Source organism: Canis lupus, chromosome 14 (genome assembly GCF_011100685.1).
Source record: "Canis lupus familiaris isolate Mischka breed German Shepherd chromosome 14, alternate assembly UU_Cfam_GSD_1.0, whole genome shotgun sequence".
In the NCBI taxonomy this organism is placed as follows: domain Eukaryota; kingdom Metazoa; phylum Chordata; class Mammalia; order Carnivora; family Canidae; genus Canis; species Canis lupus.
In genome coordinates this window covers 59,356,358-59,377,778 of record NC_049235.1, presented here as the reverse complement: position 1 = coordinate 59,377,778, position 21,421 = coordinate 59,356,358, and the positions used below count along the sequence as shown (strand labels likewise).

Here is a 21,421-nt window from a genome sequence, read left to right as displayed (position 1 = left end):
TACTTCGGGTGTACTGGGGTAGGCAAGGTAACTGAAAATGACAAAAATGAGTATTTAATAGACATTACGACGTTGGAAATGGACAAAGGGGCTTTTTTGTCATCAATAAATGCTATTCTTTTGTTGTGTTTGCTAAAATATTAGACAGTTATCACATGAATTGTTTTGTAAACTTTGTGTTGAGAAACAGTACAAAAATAAGTGGGAGAATTGTAATGCATTTCCAAATGCTGTAATTGGAGTCATTTAATAGCTCAGCATATAGATCACTAATTAATTTTTTTTAATAAGACAGCAAATGTCAGTTTTAAATCGATAACTAAATGCTGGGCAAGACTTTTTTTTTTTAAACAGAATTTTTTTTCTTTCCTCGGTACTTTTCCTTTATTAATTGTAATTTATTTTAAAATGAAGGCCGTTTCTAACAAACGGATCCCTGAAATGTAGTCTCCTACGCTTCTGCTATATGACCTTTCTGTAGATTTTATTTATGGCCTTATTCTGGCACAACGCTTTGGAGGCAAAATGTATATATATGAGACCATAGATCATTTACACAAATCCATTTCCATGGATGCTATATTGTTATCCTTGTCAAAACTTTTTGATTTGGAAAGAGATATTAAAAGAAATATCTCCCCATATGTGTTTTAATTTCCTTAGAACATAAATATATTTTATTAATTCCAAAGCATGACATATTCCAGCCATAATAACAGTTTATTGCTTTCTAAATCTTTCTTCCTAACAGCAAAACATTATGCTATTTATAGGTAAATCAAAATGAAATAACAGTGTAGGTATGTTATATGACTTTTTATGTTTCATTAAGAATCATGTTTTCTATAATTGAATGCATATTTCTGATTATAATACATTAGAAAAGATGGCAAATTAATGAGAAGCATAAAGAGCTATCATAGTGGTATTTGCTGACTACAGAGATGATTAAAAATACAAGGATGAGATAAGAGACGAGTGATTCTTCAACTTTCAACATGGAAGGATTACCTCTAACCTATTCATACTTAGAGTAAATCCACTACAGATTTACTAGATTTACTAGTGGAAAGTAGAAAAGCAGGCCTGTTATTGGTATGTATCAGTAGTTCTCAACTGGGGTCAATTTTGCCCCCCAGGTGATGTTTGGCAACGTCTGGAGACATTTTTGGTTGTCACAATTTGGAAAAGGTATACTTCTGGAACCTACTGGGTAGAAGCCAGGCTGCAAAATATTCTACGATGCACAGGATAGTTCCCCAAAACAAAAAAATTATCCAGCCCTGATATTGACATTGCTGAGGTTGAAAAGCCCTGGTCCAAATCTAGTTGTTTTGTATCAGTTATGTAAATTGGTCCTTTCTACCTCACTGGAAATAGCTAAAGTATGAGTTGCCTCTGTGGCAGCCATGTACGAAATCCAACAGGAAATATAATTAGAAACAGACACTAAAATAGTGAATTATGGCTAAGTAGGTATTTTACAGTATTTGATCATATGAATGATACAAAACACCCATGACAACTTAATTAGATTATCTTTTTTATTCACCAAAATGTCAAAGTAATTGATTTTTGGATTGGTATGCCTTATATTTACTTTCCCTTCACTGCTAGTTGACTTTCAGTGAAATGATAAAATGAATAGCTGATAACCAGAAAGTGGGAGAATGGGAGAAGGAGAAATTAGGAGGCTTGATTAACCACAGATTGGACACTCTTTGGGGGGTATTTTAATGTAGATCTCCTTTTAGGTTTGTTTAAAAATTAATAATGGAGTCCAATAGGACAAAATATAATTTAAAATATAAGGAAGAAATGTAATTTTTCCCTTTAACCAGCAAATAAAATATAAAGTTTAATTCATTTCCTCTGGTTTGCCACATATACACTTTAGGGGTTCAGATAGAATGGTCTACCATTTAATATGCAATGGTCTGACTCTGGACATCAACCTAAGAATATAGTAGGTCACTAAATTTGTTGATAAAAAAGAAAAATGACAATTTGGAAGACTAAACATTCATGAGTCTCATAATGTATATCTGTTTAACTATCAATTTAGAAACTCTGATAGGAGTTCCAAAATTACATCTTTCCTTCTCTGTATTCTGAACTTCATGATGGGATCAGCTTGCAGTGAAACCTAAAGACGCTAATGAGATTAAGCATAAAGAAGAAAAAAGGGCAAGGTCTCTGGATGAGAACTGTCACTGGAGCCTGGGATGAGAAAAATCTAACCTCTGTTATGGACTCCTCCAGTTCCTCAGGCCACTCGTGCCTCGTTAGGTGTCTAAACCAATCCTTATTATTCATTCATTATCTCTTCAGTCATTTGACAGTTTGTAAAAGGAAGGCTAAAAAAATACTAGTGCTTATTAGACACTGTGCCATGTTATAGTACTGCTGGGGGACCACACATCAATTTTAAATTAAAACCTTCTGGAAAGAATTCTTCTAAATGACTGAAATAGTTTTCTGCAATCATCTGTAGGGTATATCCCACAAGAATTTTCTAATATATTTCTTCATGTTATATTAACAAATTCCTAATATAATCCATTGTCTAAGGTAATTGCATGGTAATTAACTTAATTTTGATGAATGTAATGTTTGAGAAGAGACGCATGTCTTGGGAGATAATACATACTTCCCCACTAATGTTTTCCTCTTATATTATTGAAGCATAGTTTATATTCAGTATATATAACTTACATATGGCAAAATGCATGTATATCATATTCTATATACAATAAGTTGCACAAATCTTAAGGACATAGTTAACTGAATATTTTCTATATCTCTACACCACCTGGTTATGTATGTCACCACCATCCAGACGGGGAAGCAGGTCTGGGGTGCAGTGAGCAGGCCAGGTTAGCAGGAGCATAAAACACGCTCTGACAAATAATGGCGAGAGAAGAGAGCACTTCTCTGGCCGCTGCCTTTAAGGAAACATGGCATTCATCCCACTCACGGAGGCTCAGTCAGCTCCTTCTCTCGCAACAGATCATAACCAGTCCTCTGTGCCTCAACGCTCCCAACAGGTTGTCAGTCACTGAGATGTGCCATATTTGCAATTATGCTTTCTGAGTGAATCAGGAGATGTGATAATATCAATTACTACTTCCCCAGAAGCACCTATAGTGAGGGGACATGATGTGAGGAGACGTGGAAGGTCGTACCTGGAATCTTAACCGAGAGAAGAAACAGAGGAGAGAACCACCAAATTGGACAAAGCCTCTGGGTAACATTCCCCCTCCAAGATCGGCAGACTGCAAAACGGCATGTGTTGCTCACGAGACAAACTACGGCCTTTAGGAATGAGTAAGATACAAGAAGTGCAGGAAAAAATCAATCTACTCAAGCAAATTTAATTCCCTTCGTCTGGTATCCCTTCCACAAAATAGCTTCATAAATTTTTCTCTAATTCTTTAAAATCAACTCCACTGAACCTAGTTTAAAGTTTCAGAGTAGATTCAGGTACAATTCCAAGAAACACAGCACAATTTCACATGGAAGTGTAAAATCAAACGCAAAATCAATTTTGTAACTCAGTGTGAGTACTCAAGACATTTCTTTCAATATTAACTACAGTACGTCCACTGAACACAATGTGTGTGTGTGGGGGGGTAGCCAGCACACTAAAAAGAAAACCACTCACAACAAGGTATCTCACATCCCTGGCTGGGACTCTTGCTCTTTTGAAATGAGACCACAGTTTGGATTTGTAAGCATACATTTTTTTTCCCCTAACAATTTGCATATGGCATTTTTCACCTAGGTCAACAGGCCACTCCCAGTTCAACGCGAGTGCAAATGTAGAATTCACCTACCTGCACAAAACCGCATGCTGTGAAGTCCTCAAACAAGGGCAGACTTGGACGGTCTTCTCTGTAGATGGTGAGTTTGTATGTGATCAGGGTCTCGCCCTGTGCTGGAGATTCATCCACCACAAGCATTGAGATTTTGTTCATTCCCAAACCCAGAGGGTAGTTAGCAAAGCTAGAGGAAGAGAGAGAAAGAAACATTCATTCATACATCCATATAAATAAATGATAAACACCAACTAAAACTAATTTAGTTTATTAAATGCCTATAATGTGTACACAAAAGCAGGTCAGGTTTGTACAACTTCATATGAAACTTAAAATATGGAAAAGAAATGTGTATTTTGGTATGCCAGCAATTCTCTTGCAGGGCAAGTCATGTCCTCCCTCAATCACTGGGAAGGAAACTAGTATTTATGAACCACTTCTCAGGGTCATACATTATCTCATTCAATACTCACAACAAGTCTATGCCCAAAGTCCCATGGTAGAGTCATAGCTAGGACCTAGGTTGGTCTGACTTGAATCCTCTTTTCTTCCTACTAGACTCTCTTGGCTCCCAGGGATCCAAATGCATTTCCTTCCCTATAGCATGGGGACACGAGTATCTTCCTTGCCACCAACATGGCGTGTAATAAAGTTCTATCTTCTGTTCAAAATTATAAACACAAGAAACAAAAAAACAAAGAAAGTTCTGGTGACTCTCAGAAGAGTTAATAGAAAAAAAATCCCATGAAACTAGGAAAGTTAGTGTCAGTATGTCCATAAATTGTCACCAAAATGTTTATTCAGCTCCTGAATGCTCAAAACTTTGAGGAGCTGGGATAGGGTAGAAGGAAGTTACCCCTAATGAATCTTTTTAATATTTCAATTAGCAATAATCGCGCCTCGGATAAACCTCACTGGCTACGATACTGCCACTGCGCAAAGCTCTTTTTAACATTTCAAATCACAAGATCCTCTCTTGTTACAACACTATGACAAAGAGTAGATACAAAGATTGCTAACAGAGTACCCAGAATCTATAAAGAACTCATCAAACTCAACACCCCAAAACTAAATAATCCAGTTAAGAAATGGGCAGAAAACATGAACAGACATTTTTCCAAAGAAGACATCCAGATGGCCAACAGACACATGGGAAGGTGCTCCACATCCCTCATCATCAGGGAAATGCAAATCAAAACCACAATGAGACACCACCTCACAGCCCTCAGAAGGGCTAAAATTAACACAGGAAATGACAAATGTTGGCGAGGATGTGGAGAAAGGGGAACCCTCTTGCACTGTGGGTGGGGATGCAAACTGGCACAGCCACTGTGGAGAGCAGTGTGGGGGGTCCTCAAAGAGTTAGAAATGATGCAGCAATTGCACTACTGGGTATTTACCCAAAGGATGCAAAAATATTGATTTGAACGGGTACATGGACCCCGATGTTTATAGCAGCATTATCAACGAAAGCGTATCTATCAACTGAGGAATAAAGAAGATGTGATGTATGTAAATATATATATATATTACATAATAATATATATATTATATAATATACAAAATGGAATATTACTCAGCCATAAAAAGGCATGAAATCTTGCCATTCTCAACACATGGATGGAGCTAAAGGGTACTATGCTGAGTGAAATAAATCAGCCAGAGAAAGACAAATACCATATAATTTCACTCATATGTGGAATTTAAGAAACAAAACAGATGAACATAGAGAAGGGAAAAAAAGAAAGAGGGAAGCAAACTGTGAGACTCCTAACAATAGAAAAGAAACGGAGGGTTGATGGAGGGAGGTGAGGGGGGATGGACTAGATGGGGGATGGGTGTTGAGGAGGGCACTTGGGATGAGCTCTGGGTGTTATATGCGAGGGATGAATCTCTAAATTCTGCACCTGAAACCCATTTTACCATCTACGTTAACTAATGAGAATTGAAATAAAAACTTGAAACCAAAGATGGCCAACATCAGTAGAGCACTGATATGTCCCCTTTTTGTTTGTCTTGTGTTTTACGACATGACATCTGCGAAGTGGAAGGGTTTCACACCCTGGCAATCTCTCCAACTGATCTCATGCTTCAGCTTTTCTGAACCTTCAAAGGTTGCTTCAGAGACCTGCTTCCCACCACGGTGTCTCCGCTCAGCCCTGGTCAGCGGCCCCGTACCTGGGCCTGGCCCGATCATGCAGGTACACCTTGCACTGACACTTAGAAGTCTCTGCGCCAATTGTCACTGTTACCACATCAAATGGGACTTCAGAGTAATAATCTTTGATCTTCGGGTTAAATTCAGGGTTTAGTTCCAAACGTGGATGTGTGAGGATCTGCTTGATATAACACTGTGTGTCATCTGTCAAAACACAAGAAAACAAAACAAAACAAAAATGGCAAACAAAAGATAACTGTGACATGGATGAATGTTTAAAAATCATATGTGATTAAAGTCTTTTTTTTTTTTTAAATCCTTTGAACAGCCTTAGTGATCACGGCTGATTTTCCACTTGGCACTCTGGTCTTATTTGATTTGTGGCTTCAGCTGGATTTTCTGTTTTTCAAGTTTTGTAGAGCTTGCCTTATATAACAGCTGTTGACGTTAGTTGGCATTACACAGATGATAAGATTTTGTTCAGCCGTTAGAAGTTTAAAGGCAGTGAGGAGGTGGGGAAATGTCTCACCGGTGGATTGATAACATTTCCGTGGCATTTAGTGAATCTGTCAAGCAACGGGTAAATGGGGGCGGTGACTCTGTGAAGTCAGAACAGAAGGGCACCAGCAGGGAATGAGGAAAATTTCTTAATAGGGAGAGTCATTAAACTGCCATTGGGTTGATAGAGCAGCTTACAGGCAGTAGGGTGGAGTGAAGAATGTGAAATCCAATATTATACCAAACACTCAGATACAAAAACAGCAGCAGGACATCCTGAGACCCCCCCACCTCCCTGCCCTGGTCACCCCAACCCAAGAGAGTGCCCTAGAGTATGAGAAGGAAATGTTATCCTCTGCTCAATCCTGTCGCAGAACCTAGCAGATCGCTTGGCTGCAAGGATGCCGGGGGGGGGGGGGGGGGGAGGGGGGGGGGGGGCGGGGGCAGGCACGGCTCAGGGGTTGAGCACCTGCCTTCGGCTCAGATCACGATCCCGGGTCCCGGGTTCGAGTCCCACGTCCGGCTCCTCACAGGGAGCCTGCTTCTCCCTCTGCCTGTGGCTCTGCCTCTCTCTGTGTGTCTCATGAATAAATAAAATCTTATAAAAAAGAAATAAACAGGCTGGAGTCTAAAGACACAAAGGACCATTTCCTGGGTAGAAAGGAAGTCCAAACCCTTGCATTACATTCTTACGTTCAAAACCAGTTAAATGAATAACGAAGTAGATTATTTTTTTCAGACTAGTAACCACAGACGATGGACTTTCACTTGAGATGATATATTTTTACAAAACAGTCACTGAGAGTTAATTTCCCTGCAGTTTACACTTTGACTTAATGGTGGAAGTTTCCAGTGGGGTTTGCCTGTCATGACCCTGAAACACAGCCCCACACGAGGCAGAGCGTGTAATTACTCTTACAAGCGAGATTCTAGCAAGTGCTCCTTTTTGGTTTCATCAGAAACTCTCCACCTCTGGCTCAAGCGCTGGGTCCTACACCCCTGCTTGCAAGCTCATCTGGCCAGTGTCAGCTCCACCTGAAGGCCAGTGGGCCTCTGCCTCCAAACACCTGGGCCGGCTGGCATCCTGCCGGGCCCAGCACCCACCTGCCGGGGCCCAGCACCGACTTCCCGGGGCCCAGCACTGACCTGCCGGGGCCCAAGACCCATCTGCCGGGGCCCAGCGCCCACCTCCTGGGGCCCAAGACCCATCTGCCGGGCCTAGTGTCCACCTCCCCGGCCCAGCACCTACTTCCCAGGGCCAAGCGCCCACCTGCTGGGGCCCAGCGCCCACCTGCCAGGGCCCAGCACCCACCTCCAGGGCCCAGCGCCCACCTCCGGGACCCAGCGCCCACCTGCCAGGGCCCAGCACCCACCTCCTGGGGCCCAGCGCCCACCTGCCAGGGCCCAGCACCCACCTCCTGGGGCCCAGCGCCCACCTGCCAGGGCTCAGCACCCACCTCTGGGGCCCAGCACCCACCTGCCGGGCCCAGCCACCTCAGGCCCGCGGAGAGGCCCACGTGGGCCGGGCAGTAGCAGGCTGCTCGACCTACCTGGCAAGTGCATCTGGGAAAGCTGTTGGAAGCTTTGGTGGCTTTTAATGGATTCTCTTAACCGCAGAGTTTTATTGCCCTCTCGAGGGGTAATCATACCTCGTATTAAACACAAGAAAAGCCTTGATGCTGAAGGCTAATCCCACCTGTTTGAAGGCGTCATCGAGTAATTGTTTTAAAATCTTGGATCATGCCCTGAAAGCCAGCAGGTTAATAATTATGCAGACCCAGGCAGGACTAGTTTTTTATCTACACAAAAATAGGAACTAGCCCAAGAGCTTATCTAACATGTTCCCATCCTCTACAGCCGGTTAACTGGGAACGGAATAAAAGTGAGATTATGCCCATATGGTTGTTTCATTTTATACATCACAGAACAGGAGACCAAAGAGGTGAAGCGGCTTCCACCGCGGAGCCCGCACAGGACAAATGTGCGTTCTCATCTCGCCCCTGCCCCTCCCTCTGTAGCCCAGGCACGGGGCTCCCTGTGTTGCATGTATTTTCCTAGGAGGAAAAGACTGGATGGAAAGTGCAGGCAAGGAGATGGCTAAGTCCTATCTGATATTTTCCCCCGGTCAGTAATACTTTATTTTAAATGCCATTTTTTTCTTTCATTGGATGTACTTGTTGATTCTATTAAACCACATTATTGTGTAACCTCTCAGTCTATCCTGATTTTAATGATACTGTTAGAACATAATGAATGAATTTAATTGCATTCTAGAAGATACAAGTTGGATTTTTTTAAACTGGAAGACTTTTATTTATAGTAAGTTAAACCTTAGTCGATAAATTTTATTTTTGCCAGCTTTTATGTTTTACTGGAATAGATTTCTTGTGAAAGGCTAAATTTTCTAAGTGTATCTTTTATATATATATACACACACACACATACATATACATACATGGCCAAAAATCAAACCTGCCAAGTAGAACCCTTATTTTTCCATCATATTATTATAAAGTATTAAGATAATTTATAAGCTTTAGACAAAGAATTGGAATATCCAGTTTCGTGATCCAGCGCAGCTATTTCATAGCCCTGTGATCTTGGAAAAATCAGATTCTCTAGAATTATATGTTCGCAAGGCCACTGGAATAATACTGACCAGAGTAAAGAAAAATTTTTTTTAATTCTAAAATCTATATACTTAAAATGTGTTACTGTTCTAGTTGGGCTATTTTTCTTGATTATACATTAGTAAAAAATTTATGAACTTTGAGAAAATAAACTGAAAATCAGATTCGAAACTCCCAATTGTTATAAAGAAAATTCAACTCAAATACTATCCCTTACGTCAACAATCTGGCAGAAAGGGAATCCTTGTGGGGTGCTGTAAACCCTAAAAATGGATGTATAAGGCAGATAAGCCCAGCTTATCCACTTGAGCAGCCTCCAAGGCAAAGCCTTAGCACCCTGAGGAGCCCTCAAAATGAGTTTGAAACTTGCTGGCCTTAAACACATAGACATGTTCAAAAATAGAAAATTAAAAATCTTCTTCTTATGCAAAAATGGCAGATATCAACTCATTGAGAAACTTCTAAAAATTTTCTTAAAATACAATATAGTCTAAAAGTACCCGAATATGATAAAACGGTGATTTACTCCAAGTAGGGCTGTGCATCACTATTGATTATGCCACCAAAACACGTTAATTGGGACTCACCATTACTGCAATGGACTTCTTTGGTTTCATTCATAATTTGTCGAATAGCAGCTAAAAAAAGAAAAGTTAATTTAAAATGAAAACTATTAGTCAAAATAAAAAAAATACATATCCAATAACCTCAGCATGATTAAGTAGAACACGTTTTATTCTTTAACTTTTCCTATATCAAAAAGCACTTCTCGGTTAAACTGAAGGCTATAGTAACACAAGGTATTTGGTTCAAATCTCAGGACAGCAATGATTTCAAACAGGAAAATATTAAGAGAGAAAAACGAATGGTCTAAATGTCATCCATTGTCTGAAGGTGATCTGTTGAGATTCCTTTTAGTTCTATGATTTTGTGACTATCACATCCCAAATCATTAGAATTACAGATACTTTATCCAGTTGATTCTACTGACATTTCCTCTTTTCTTTTCTTTTTAAGATTTATTTATTTGTTTATTCATGAGAGACCCAGAGAGAGAGGCAGAGACACAGGCAGAGGGAGAAGCAGGCTCCCCACAGGGAGCCCAATGTGGGACTCGATCCCGAGATCCCAGGATCATGCCCTGGGCCAAAGGCAGATGCTCCCCCTGAGCCACCCAGGCGTCCCTCCTCTTAAATTTCTGAATCAAACTCAGCTTTTTTCTAAAATCTCCTTAGTAAAGACTAATGGATCCAAGGAATGAATAAAAACACCCAGAGTGCTTAAATCATTCATTTAAAGAGAAACATGATGGGAGTGAGAAAGACAACCAGAATAGTAGTTCTTCACTGGGCTTATTAATTCATTCTATCGAATCAGAGGTTCCCAAACTTTAACATGCCTCAGAGTCACCTGAAGGACTTAAAATATCATCCTGGCCTCCTGCCCAGAGAGGTATGATTCTGACTCAGTAGGTCTGAATGGTCCAAACTGCCCAGATGATGCCGATGTTCCTGGTCTAGGGACCACATACTGAGAACCACAGTCTTGTATTAAACCTTGACTTGTAATAGGAAAATCGTGATTTCTAAAAAGTCGTAGACATGTGGTACTACTTCTTTTCATTTTTTATTCTTAAAATTAGAAAAATTTTCATGTTGTATGATCAACAGCTCAGATGTTCCTTAGAAGGAGAAAATTAGAAAAATAGAGGTAGATCTGGGAAAGAAAATTGCCATTAACTTTCCTTGAGGCCCATGTGGCTTGTAGCCAATTGTTTCACTTAGCAATACACCATACACATCTTATCATGTCATCGATATTCTTCTGCAATATCAGAATGGCTTTCCAGTATTGTATTGGAAGTCTACGATTTAATTCATTTATCCAATTCACTATCATCACGATAGAAGTAGTTTCTAATTTTTACATTCATTTTTAATAACTTGCTAAACGTTTGTGTACATTCCTAATTATCTCCTTAAAATGAGTATCTAGAGGTGAGATTTCTATGACGTAAGAATGACTCTTTAAAAAAAGGTGTATTTATTTGAGAGACAGAGAGAGAGAACGAGTGGGAGGGGTAGAGGGAGAGGGAGAGAGAATCTCAGCAGAGTCTGCGCTGAGTGCGGAGCCTGACCGGGGCCTCGATCCCAGGACCCTGAGATCATGTCCTGAGTGGAAACCAAGAGTCAGATGCTTAACCGACTATACCACCCATGGGCACCTATAAGAACTTTTTTTTTTATATATATATATAGTTCTTTTTTTTTTTTTTTTTTTTTATGATAGTCACACAGAGAGAGAGAGAGAGAGAGAGAGAGGCAGAGACACAGGCAGAAGCAGGCTCCATGCACCGGGAGCCCGACGTGGGATTCGATCCCAGGTCTCCAGGATCGCGCCCTGGGCCAAAGGCAGGCGCTAAACCACTGCGTCACCCAGGGATCCCACCTATAAGAACTTTTAAGGATTTTCTTATATGTCGTTACACAGCCCCTCAAGGGAGGTAGCACCAGAGGCATGAGATACTCATTTTCCTACTCTCTCCCTAAGTCTATCATCTTTAAGAGGAAAAATCTTTTCGAATCTGAGGGAAAATAGTATTTCCTAGTTTAACTGCCATTTTTGATTGCTAATGAAGCTCAACATTTTTCCCATATATTTTGGAGGCCACACAGTACTTATTTTCCTGTTGGAATAAGTGAGACTATATCTTTTTACCTTTTTTATTTTCAGTTGCATTCAATGGCACTTGGGATTTTTCAGTGTTCTCATCCTCTGTGAAAGAATTCCTGCAAACACAATGCCAAACAAGTCTGGATCAATGAAATGAACGAAATTCATGGAAATTACGTCTAACACGCTATTTTTTTTCTTTGTGGGCACAGATATTTTGACGAACACAAAGAAACACTTTCTGGATTTCATTCCTCAAGACTGGCAATCTCCCCTCAAGTGAGGTGGGTGGAAATCTCATCATCTCTAATCAGCAGAAGCATATTTGAAGAAAACCAGGGCAAAAAAAAAGTCACTTTTCAGTCCAAAAGTGAGCAATCTCTGATCGCCTGGGTCCAACAGAAGTGATTTGGGAACACACATTCCTATTGGAATCTGTTTGGCTAAAATTACAGTCTTGAAGCAAGAAATCTTGGAAACTCTGAGGCACAGACTCCGAAGAATATACACATAATCAAGAAATATAAGTGTACTATGCAAAAAGATGACCTACGCCTTGCCGAGTCCTCTATCCTTAGACGCTGACTAGCTGCGCTTAACGGTAAGGGTTGGTTCTATCTTGGTGTATCTGCCTCATTTTTTTTTCCTGCTGTATAATTCTGTGCTTGGCCAGATTGTTCTTTAACTCCTCAAAGTCGAAACCAAACAATGTTAAGTGCAGACCGAACGCTTGGTGGTCCTGCTGGACAATATGGAGCAGGACGTGAGTTGACTTTGCTCAAGGGCGATGCGGTGCTTCTCCACTCCTATTGCAGCAGAATGGAGATGACCTCACTGGCCTGATTTCACGGTGATGCTATGAGAATGGAATCAGATGCTCTGTGTTCAGTTACATTTTATAAATATTTATTGTCCCAGATACTGTGCCGGGCACTGTGGTAGAGAGGAGATGAACAGGCGTATTCGGTTCCCTCAAAATAGAAACATCAGCAAGTTATGAAGAATCAAGGAATTAAAAATATTGTAATGTGGGAAGGTGTGATGCTTTTATTGCAGTTTTACTTTGTGAAGTCTTCCTTCTTTCTTTGATGCATACAATGAAGTATTTAGGGGTGAGAAAGAAAAGAATGTCTAGGACTTACTTGAAAATATTTCCCTCTTCTCAAGGAATGAAGACACAGATAAAGCAAGCATGGGGTTAGATCTGTTTAGTTGAAGGTTGACTGGGTGCCAGGCCAAATTAAAAAAATGTCTCTGAATTCATAGGAAGCAAAATCTCTAAGTGAAGCTCGTGCAAGATACAAGCCTGGAATGCACATGCGGTGAATATAGTATGTTAATGGAATGAGATGCTTCCTATGGGAAAGCATCCTGCAGTCTTCCCCGTGCAATTTTGTGAATAAATTATTTGTTTTTTAAAATGAGGCTTTTTCATGGAAAGCCTATGATGACAGCAAAGTACACTTGCCACTTTATTTCTAGTGAAGTGAAAATTAGCAGTTGGTGCACAGATACTGATTTTAATATTTTCGTTCTGTTCAGATTTATACTAATTCCATCGAGACCTCTGGATTCTAAGCCTCAGGGCATAGACATAAATAATGGTCATTTTTCCTAACCGTTGCTTTTCTAACTCTCTCTCTTCTCACCCTGTTGCTCTAAGCAAATGATCTTTGTTTAAAAGGAAGCGTGGGAGCACTTGGCAGGCTCAGTCCGGGGAGCATGTGACTCCTGATCTTGGGGTCTTGAGCTCAAGCCCCACACGGGGTGTAGAGGTTACCTAAATAAATTACCAATTTTGAAAAATAAAAGGAAGCATGAAGTCATTGATCCCCCACAGGTAGTGTAGGTATGTAAAATTGGCTTTTTCTGCAGAAAAAGCTGGAGGTGACCATTGTGAAGATAAGGACAATGACGAATGTCTGCACCTGACCTGCTCATCTGTAGGAAGTACTGGCATAAAGCACCGGGCCATGGACATGAGGCCAGGGTCCTAATCCCTTCTCTATTTCTCTTGGCTGCAGGGCTTGAGCAAATGACCCACCTTCTCAGCATGGTTTCCCTCATCTGGAAAATGTGTCTGATGTGCACGCACCTTGCAACACAGCATGGATGAGAATCAAATATACATATGCTCCCAGGTAAATCTGAAGATAACTAGAATTGAGTATTCTTTCTTGAAATGTTCTCAGAGTGATTTTACCTAATTGCTTTTCGATAAAGATCTAAAATTTAATTTCCTCAGCGTTCACTTAGATAAATCTTTCGAACTTGTCTTGCTTCTCCTATAAAAGAAAGAAGAATATCTCCTCCACTGTAGATCCTAAAGTGACCTCTGGATGGTAGAGAAAGATGAAAAGCCAATATTAATATTTACGACCTGCTTGCACCGCGGCACACCAGACGCCACGCGGTACGTGGAAATTATCGTAGGTAATCCTCGTGGAATAGTATGTGGTAGGTAGCATGATCCACATCTGACAGATGCGGAGATTGCGTCACAGAGGCATCAAGGCTTCAGCTGCTATAACTGATAAACTCTGGGGTTGGGATATTTGAGTCCTTGTCTGTCTGATTCAAGAAAGTCCTGGCCATTTCTACACTGACCACTTTCAACCCTGACCACTGATAAATTCCTTATTCAATGGGAATTGGGCTTAGGGTTAGGGCTAGGGCCAGGGTTTGGGTGAACTTCAGTATTCTGAATTTAAGATCAGGCCCTTACACCTTACACTGTGGGGGAAGCTTGAGAAAAACTTGCTGGCAAACAAATTTTCCAAACTTGTATATGTCAAGGGAATTTAGTCAAGGTTGAAAACAGTTCCTACATTGGCTCCTGAGTAAATCAAGTCTGCTCTTCCCCATCGGTAATGATGAAGGAGACAGACTTGAATTCCGTGAGCGAGGACGAAGAACGCACAGATGGAAACTGAGCTCTATTATTCAAAGCCTACTTTTCAAACCAGTAAAGGCTACTGTCAGACTCACTACTTTTGAGCATTGAGGGAATACGGCCAACTTCATAAGATCGTGGCAATTAAAGTGAGTTCTGATCCCAGGAAATGTCCTAAGAATTCTTCAAGTATATGATTACTTGTATTTTTGAATTATATAAGAAAAAAAAATCTTATGGAACTGCTTTCATGACCTCCTGAGGCAGAGGGAAACGAAGCACAAGTCCGGAGAGCTCAGGCCGTTCCTTCCTAAGAGTGACTGCAAGAGGCATAAATAATTATGGCCTGGCCATTTCGTCTTTCATCTCCCTAGGAGGTTTAGGTTTGCTTCTGTTTTCCTGGCAGAAGAAAAGTCAAATATTCCCTGAATTCCATCATCTAAAAGAGAAGCAGACTTAGCCAGTGGCTTGGGCACTGTCCCTCTTCAGCCGCTACCGGAGATGTTTATACAGTCACCTGGCCTGTCCTCTCTCCCATTGCCCCATTACTACCTCTCGTTAGAACGAAAGAGGAAATGGGAGGTCAAATATTTCCCTCTGAGATTGTACCTTCTAAGAAAGAAAGGCTCTATCTTTGAGGCAGGGACAGACATATTTATAAATCTGGCTAGATTTTGCCCAGAATAAAGTTATGCCTCAAAAGCTCTCTAAATAAATGCTCATACCATGTTGGGCTCCGCGCCAACTGATGGTTCATAAAATAATAATAAAAAAATTGCCTAATTCTTTCTGTCTGATGCTCCATAAACCAAGGATATATATCACAGAATGAAATGAAATTGAAACTTTTAATTTTCAACATGACTCTTTAGCAGAGTCAAGTCCTGTTGGTTTGAAAAACTGTTGGATGTGTTCTGATTACAGTGTTTGAAGACCACTAGGATTGTTATGGTTTCAATGCTTTAAAAAAGCTTATTTTCCAGAGCACAAATTTTTGGACACATTTCTTGTTGCTTTCTTTAATGTAGGCAGAATCTTTTGAAATCAATCTTTAGAGAATTTTTGGATCGCACAATTCAAATTTGTGGCTATCTTACCATTCCAATGGATGTAGCTGCGCCTTTTTATTCAGGAGCTGGAATTGTTCAAATACACTTAAAAGAGACCAGGACTGTGTCAGGGCTGAACCAGGTTGATCTATAGGGCTTGCTATCCCGTAGAATTCACGTATCAAAGATTGAATCCCCGGAGTAGTAGATGGGAATAGCTGAGAAGAAATATTCAAAACCAGAATATCAGAAGAATTTATGGAAAATAACTTACAAGGTATTATTACTAGAAAAGGCTTTATATTTTATTCATCTACTTAAAAATCAGATATTTATTTAAAATCCAGTGGTAGGTATCATAATATAACTTTCTGTGCAATTGTCAAGGAAAATGGCACTTTTTATGAGGGACTAATTTTGTTGGTCATATTTCCAAATACCGTGAGTTTTCTTTCTTCTTTTTCTTTGAATGAAAACCGGTATTTCCTTCCTATAAACACCTGAGAACAGCTGAATGACAGTGTGACTCAGGCAGTAGGAAGATTGGGGAGAAATCATTTTGGGTTACAAGTAAACTTTGTCAGTGTGAGAGATATTAATCCTATAGAAAAAAAATTATGGTTATCCTCTTTCTACTCTGAGAATCGGAATTTTAGTTTGTCCTTTTTCTTGCAAAATAATTCTTCAGTTTACACATGGTACCAAGAGATGGTCTCTACATTCACAATATCTTAAATTATGAATTCCTGAAGAATGAGGCCTGTCTCTTTATCATTGTTGAGTTTTGAGCCAACGGTCACAAATGTAATACTTACTATGTTTAAATTAATTAAAATAATCCATCAATTAAATTATGTTTGGGACAAAAGCTTACTTTGAATCCCCCAAAATATGACTCTAAGTTATAAAGACAGGTGCCAAATATTCATTAAATTGACTTAGTAAATTGGTCATAACTCAAACAAGTAGCATGTGAATACATGTTATTTTTTTAAGTAAAAGGCAAATGTTTGATCCAAACAGATTGACAATAAATTATCAGTGGACTTTGAAAAAAGCTGTTTTAATAAGATGTTTTGTACAAACAAATCTTAGGTGGAAAATATAAACCCATTATAGTCTATCTAGATAAGTGGTAAAACTAGAAGCAAAGCAAATCCTGAACTTGCATATGTACATGTAATAAATCATATTGACAATGACCTTTGATAGTGACCAATAAAGTAACAGAACCCCATAAGAAACATGGAAAAGAAAACAAATATCATTTATATTTTTAGGCCCAAGCCATTAGTGGTTATCATAATTATTCACATTTTCTTTCTTTGAAGATTGCTATAGAGTCGCAACAAATTGAGATTTAGGTTGTTTTCTAAAATGGGGTTACACCCAGTAATATTAGATTTTACACAAACAGAAAGGGCACAGTGAGCAGAAAGAAATTGTTGTTACACGTCCATGTCCCAAAACTAAAAGCAAAACTTCTTTAGAAAAATGTGGACCTTTTCCCCTTAAGAACTCACATATACCGGCAGCTGTGCTCATCTCATATCCTTTTACTCTGAGTGAGTCATGTATGCAAACTCTTAAAGAATTGAGTTCTGCTCACTGTAATACTGAGATGTCTGAAAAGAAGAAGGAAGTTTACAAAGATTTCTATTTCTTCAAGGAAAGTCTTCACCGAGTTTGAAGCAAAAATAGTTAATGGCAGATCTATGGTCCCAGTAATCATGAGGAATCAAATGTCACTTTTGTTTTACCAGTTGGAATTGCTGCAGGTTCCCAAGTTCCTGTATGAAAGTCATAATGGAGTGCATCTCCTCTAAAGACAGGCATTGATTGGGTTCCTTCTGATAGTTTTCACCCTATGATGGGGAGGGGAACAGTTCTTCAGCGATTGTTTCCAAGTCAAAGCATGTTTAGCCCGACCTCCTCCCCACTTGGTGAACCAGTCCAAGTTTGAACTCTTCCAACCGCTGAGCTAACTAAGCCTAAGTAACACCTGGTAACTTCAGTTTGTCACCACGGAGTCTGGCTCTAAGAAAATTTCGTGTTTGACCAAGAGGACCCGAATGAAATTGCTCAATAGGGCTTTGGTTGTAGGGTTGGGATGATGAGCCCAGGAGGGTAGGTGGGGTGTGACAGTCTGAGAATGCAGGAAGCGTCTCCTTCAGCCTTCAGGATACCAACAATCCGAGCAGCAGGTGAACATGGACATCTCATCCATGGGCATTACAATTTTGGAGTTTGTGGGATTCTCATGAAGACACTTCCTGCCCCATTTTCCTGCACATCCATTTTTTTCCCTGATGCATCCCCGAGAGGAGAAGCTGCACATATTTACTCTTTCTTCTGGCTCAGGTGGTTCTAATGGTTTTAATAACAGTACACTCACTAATGGAGGAAAAGAGGGAACTGGAGGAAAAAATTAATAAAATCCCAGGGAAACAATCTATAAAGTCATGTTCTATCGTTCACAAACAACTCTCTATAGAGCATTGATGTTTGTGGGAACTTTCACATTCTACTCCTCCAAATTCTCTAAATACAAGTTTTCAAACAGAGATATATGAGCCCCTGGGGGGCTCAGTGGTTGAGCATCTGCCTTTGGCCTAGGATGTGATCCCAGGTCCCAGGATCGAGTCCCACATCGGGATCCCCGCAGGGAGCCTGCTTCTCCCGTGTCTCTGCCTCTTTCTCTGGGTCTCTCACGAATAAATAAATAAAATCTTTAAAAAAATAAAACAAGGGCAGCCCAGGTGGCTCAGTGGTTTGGCGCCGCCTTCAGCCCAAGGCGTGATCCTGGAGACCCAGGATCAAGTCCCATGTCAGGCTCCCTGCATGGAGCCTGCTTCTCCCTCTGCCTGTGTCTCTGCCTCTCTCTGTCTCTGTGTCTTTCATGAATAAATAAATAAAATCTTTAAAAAATAATAAAATAAAACAGAAAGATATATAGATAATAATATTATACTTCATAATCTGTACAGATTTTTGACCCATCAAGAAAACTTGTATTAAGAAGCCATCAAAATTACCCGGGCTTCTATGAAGCGGTATCCCTTCGTTAGCAGCAGCTAAGCTAAGATGTTAACCAGATGTGAATTCTTCAAAAATCAGTATTCTAACTCTAGTCCCTTGATGTCAATCTAGAGCATTTACTGCTATTCTAGATTGCCTGCAAAATATTCTACTATGCCTTTTAAAGTATTCTAAATAACATCGAATATGTATTATTCATAATATCCACAAACATTCCTTAGGAGCTACGAACTTCTTTATTGTAACCCATAATTGCCTCATAATCAGTTACTCATACTTTGTTGACACAAAAGAATATCGGTCCTCAGGTCACAAAAATATAAAGAGGTGTAAGATAATGGATAGTAAATCATTTCAAATGAACCATCAATTTGCTTAGCTACACAATAAAGGAAATGGCACCTTTCAAAGGATGACTAGAAAAAAACATTTGTCACTTAAAGAATATGCACTTACCTTAAAAACACCTGATTGATAAAGTCCCTGAAATATCTCAGAAAACATTGGAAGCGAAGATTCATTAGAGAAGAGAAAATTGTAAGTATCTTGCAAAAGGAATTCTTCTGTGCTTTGGTCCTCAAAATCCTCATTATCATCATCATGAAAATGTAAATGCTCATGCACCTGTAAAAGAGTAAAAGCACAGCAAATATTTTTCATGGACTTTTAATGCAGGGAAATCATTTCGAAGACATGATTCATTCCTGTTGGATTGTAGATCAGAACTGACATCTAGTGGCCTCTTTGGAGGTCAACAGCTTTATAAAATGCAAGTAACGTTTTTTTGAAGACACAATTTCTTATATGAAAAGTAATGGATTATAAAGTCATAGGAGTTTATCTTGAAACTTTATTGCTGAAGAATTTGCACTCAGGGAAGATAATATATAACATCTTTGAATAATAAATTTTATTTGTTTTTATTTCATTTTATGTTTTACTTTTTTTTTATTTTTTTTATTTTTATTTTTTTTTACTATTTTTAGATTGTGTTTATATCCGAGTTTGCTAATATACATGGTGTTGGGGAAAACTGAACAGTAACATGCAGAAGAATGAAACTGGGCCACTTTCTTACACCATATACAGAAATAAATTCAAAATGGGTGAAAGACCTAAATGTGGGACAGAAATCCATCAAAATCCTGGAGGAGAACACAGGCAGCAAGCTCTTTGACCTTGGCTGCTACAAGAGCATAATACAGACTAAGATGCACACAAGGTAAGGATTAAAAATGTCAACTCATCCAGTTTCAAAGTTTTATGGATGCATCTTTGAGCTACTCAACTAAATGTCTGAGTCTTAGATGATGTAACCATTCACCTTGTGCGATAGTTCGAAAAGCAGCCAATACAATATGAAGTTGAATTCTGCTCGCACATAATTTTATTTTGTTCCTTTCCCTCTTCCTACTCTATATCCCGCCCCTCCCCCCCGAAAAAAAGCTTTCTGTAGACTTGTTCAATCAATCGTTTTTTAATCTTCTCCCCAGAAAGGAATATTTCAGATGAAAGATATGAGCTCATTTGATTCAAAAGGAAGTGAGAGAATCAGAGTGTACAAAAGCACTCTTCAATGTACACATATTCATACCAGAAAAAAAAAACACATATTTCAAAAATTCCTATGGCTTTTTCAATTAAAATACAGTCCAATTTAAAACTAAATATCTGTATGTACAAAATAAGAGTTACTTTTTTCTTTTTTTATAAACCCAAGTGAAATTTTGCCACTTTGCTTCTTAGACAGTGGTGACTGAACCGCAGGAAAATCCATGCCCGATCTACAGTGATGCGTAGTGGGGACTGACACTCAAATCGTAGATTCTTCACATATTAGTTAATTTTCCGAACTATAGTAGACTAAAAGCCTGTAGTGACTTCACTAACGAGCTGCTATTTATTGACTGGTTACTGTGAATGCAAACAACCCACCTACATGCATATAGACCCCAACGCCGCCCCCGACACACAGATCATTCAGCATAAGGTGGAAGCTCACAAGCAGTCTTTGGGATACTCGCCTGCAGCACTACAGGGTGCCTGAAACTGTAGTAACCGATATCAAAAGTTAAAAGTTGAAAACATAATCTGCATCTGAAATAAAAACAGAAGGTAATATAAAAATATACTCTATTTGCTACACTTACTCTATCCTTTGATACATTATTAACAGTCACTATAGGCAAATCTCAAGAGAAGTCCTAATTAAAAAGGGCAGTGGCTTGGAAATCACATGCAATTTATTTTTTAAAAAGGAGTTTCTTTTACTCCTTATAGAAAATGCAAATATATCCTGGGTGTTCATAACACATTAAACAATGAAGTTATTATTGTGAAAACCTAAATATGGAGAAGGAAACTCTCCCACTCCTCCTACATGCTAGGCCTTCTTATTCAGATACGAAGAAGCATGATAAAGCTTAATTGAGTCATCACCTTTTGGTGGACATTCTAAATTCAACATTTCCCTAGGAAAAAAAGGCATTAACTTATATTCAACGAAACTGAAATATAGAGATAATGACTATTGTGTATTGTTAATAAAGTCCCTAAATAAAATTATATCTAGTCAATGCAAAGTTCATATGATAAAAATAGCTAAGCTTAAAAAGGAGATGCAATTAAAATTAATTTAAATAATGTGTGCTTATTTCTTCTCA

At 39.3% G+C, this 21,421-nt stretch overlaps 1 protein-coding gene and 1 pseudogene across 1 annotated transcript in view; both read right to left on the bottom strand.

Moving 5' to 3' along the window:
• Positions 1–21,421, bottom strand: part of CPED1 (cadherin like and PC-esterase domain containing 1) — a 261,375-nt gene that overhangs the window by 120,359 nt on the left and 119,595 nt on the right. The window contains exons 8-15 of the mRNA XM_038557483.1: positions 20,783–20,855; positions 19,215–19,382; positions 17,480–17,584; positions 15,768–15,937; positions 11,823–11,893; positions 9,692–9,742; positions 5,997–6,180; positions 3,837–4,005 (exon numbers count right to left, since the gene is read on the bottom strand). Coding sequence (XP_038413411.1) covers positions 3,837–4,005; positions 5,997–6,180; positions 9,692–9,742; positions 11,823–11,893; positions 15,768–15,937; positions 17,480–17,584; positions 19,215–19,382; positions 20,783–20,855 — 991 coding nt within the window. The remainder of the gene's footprint in view (positions 1–3,836; positions 4,006–5,996; positions 6,181–9,691; positions 9,743–11,822; positions 11,894–15,767; positions 15,938–17,479; positions 17,585–19,214; positions 19,383–20,782; positions 20,856–21,421) is intronic.
• Positions 4,567–4,762, bottom strand: LOC119867667 (annotated as a pseudogene).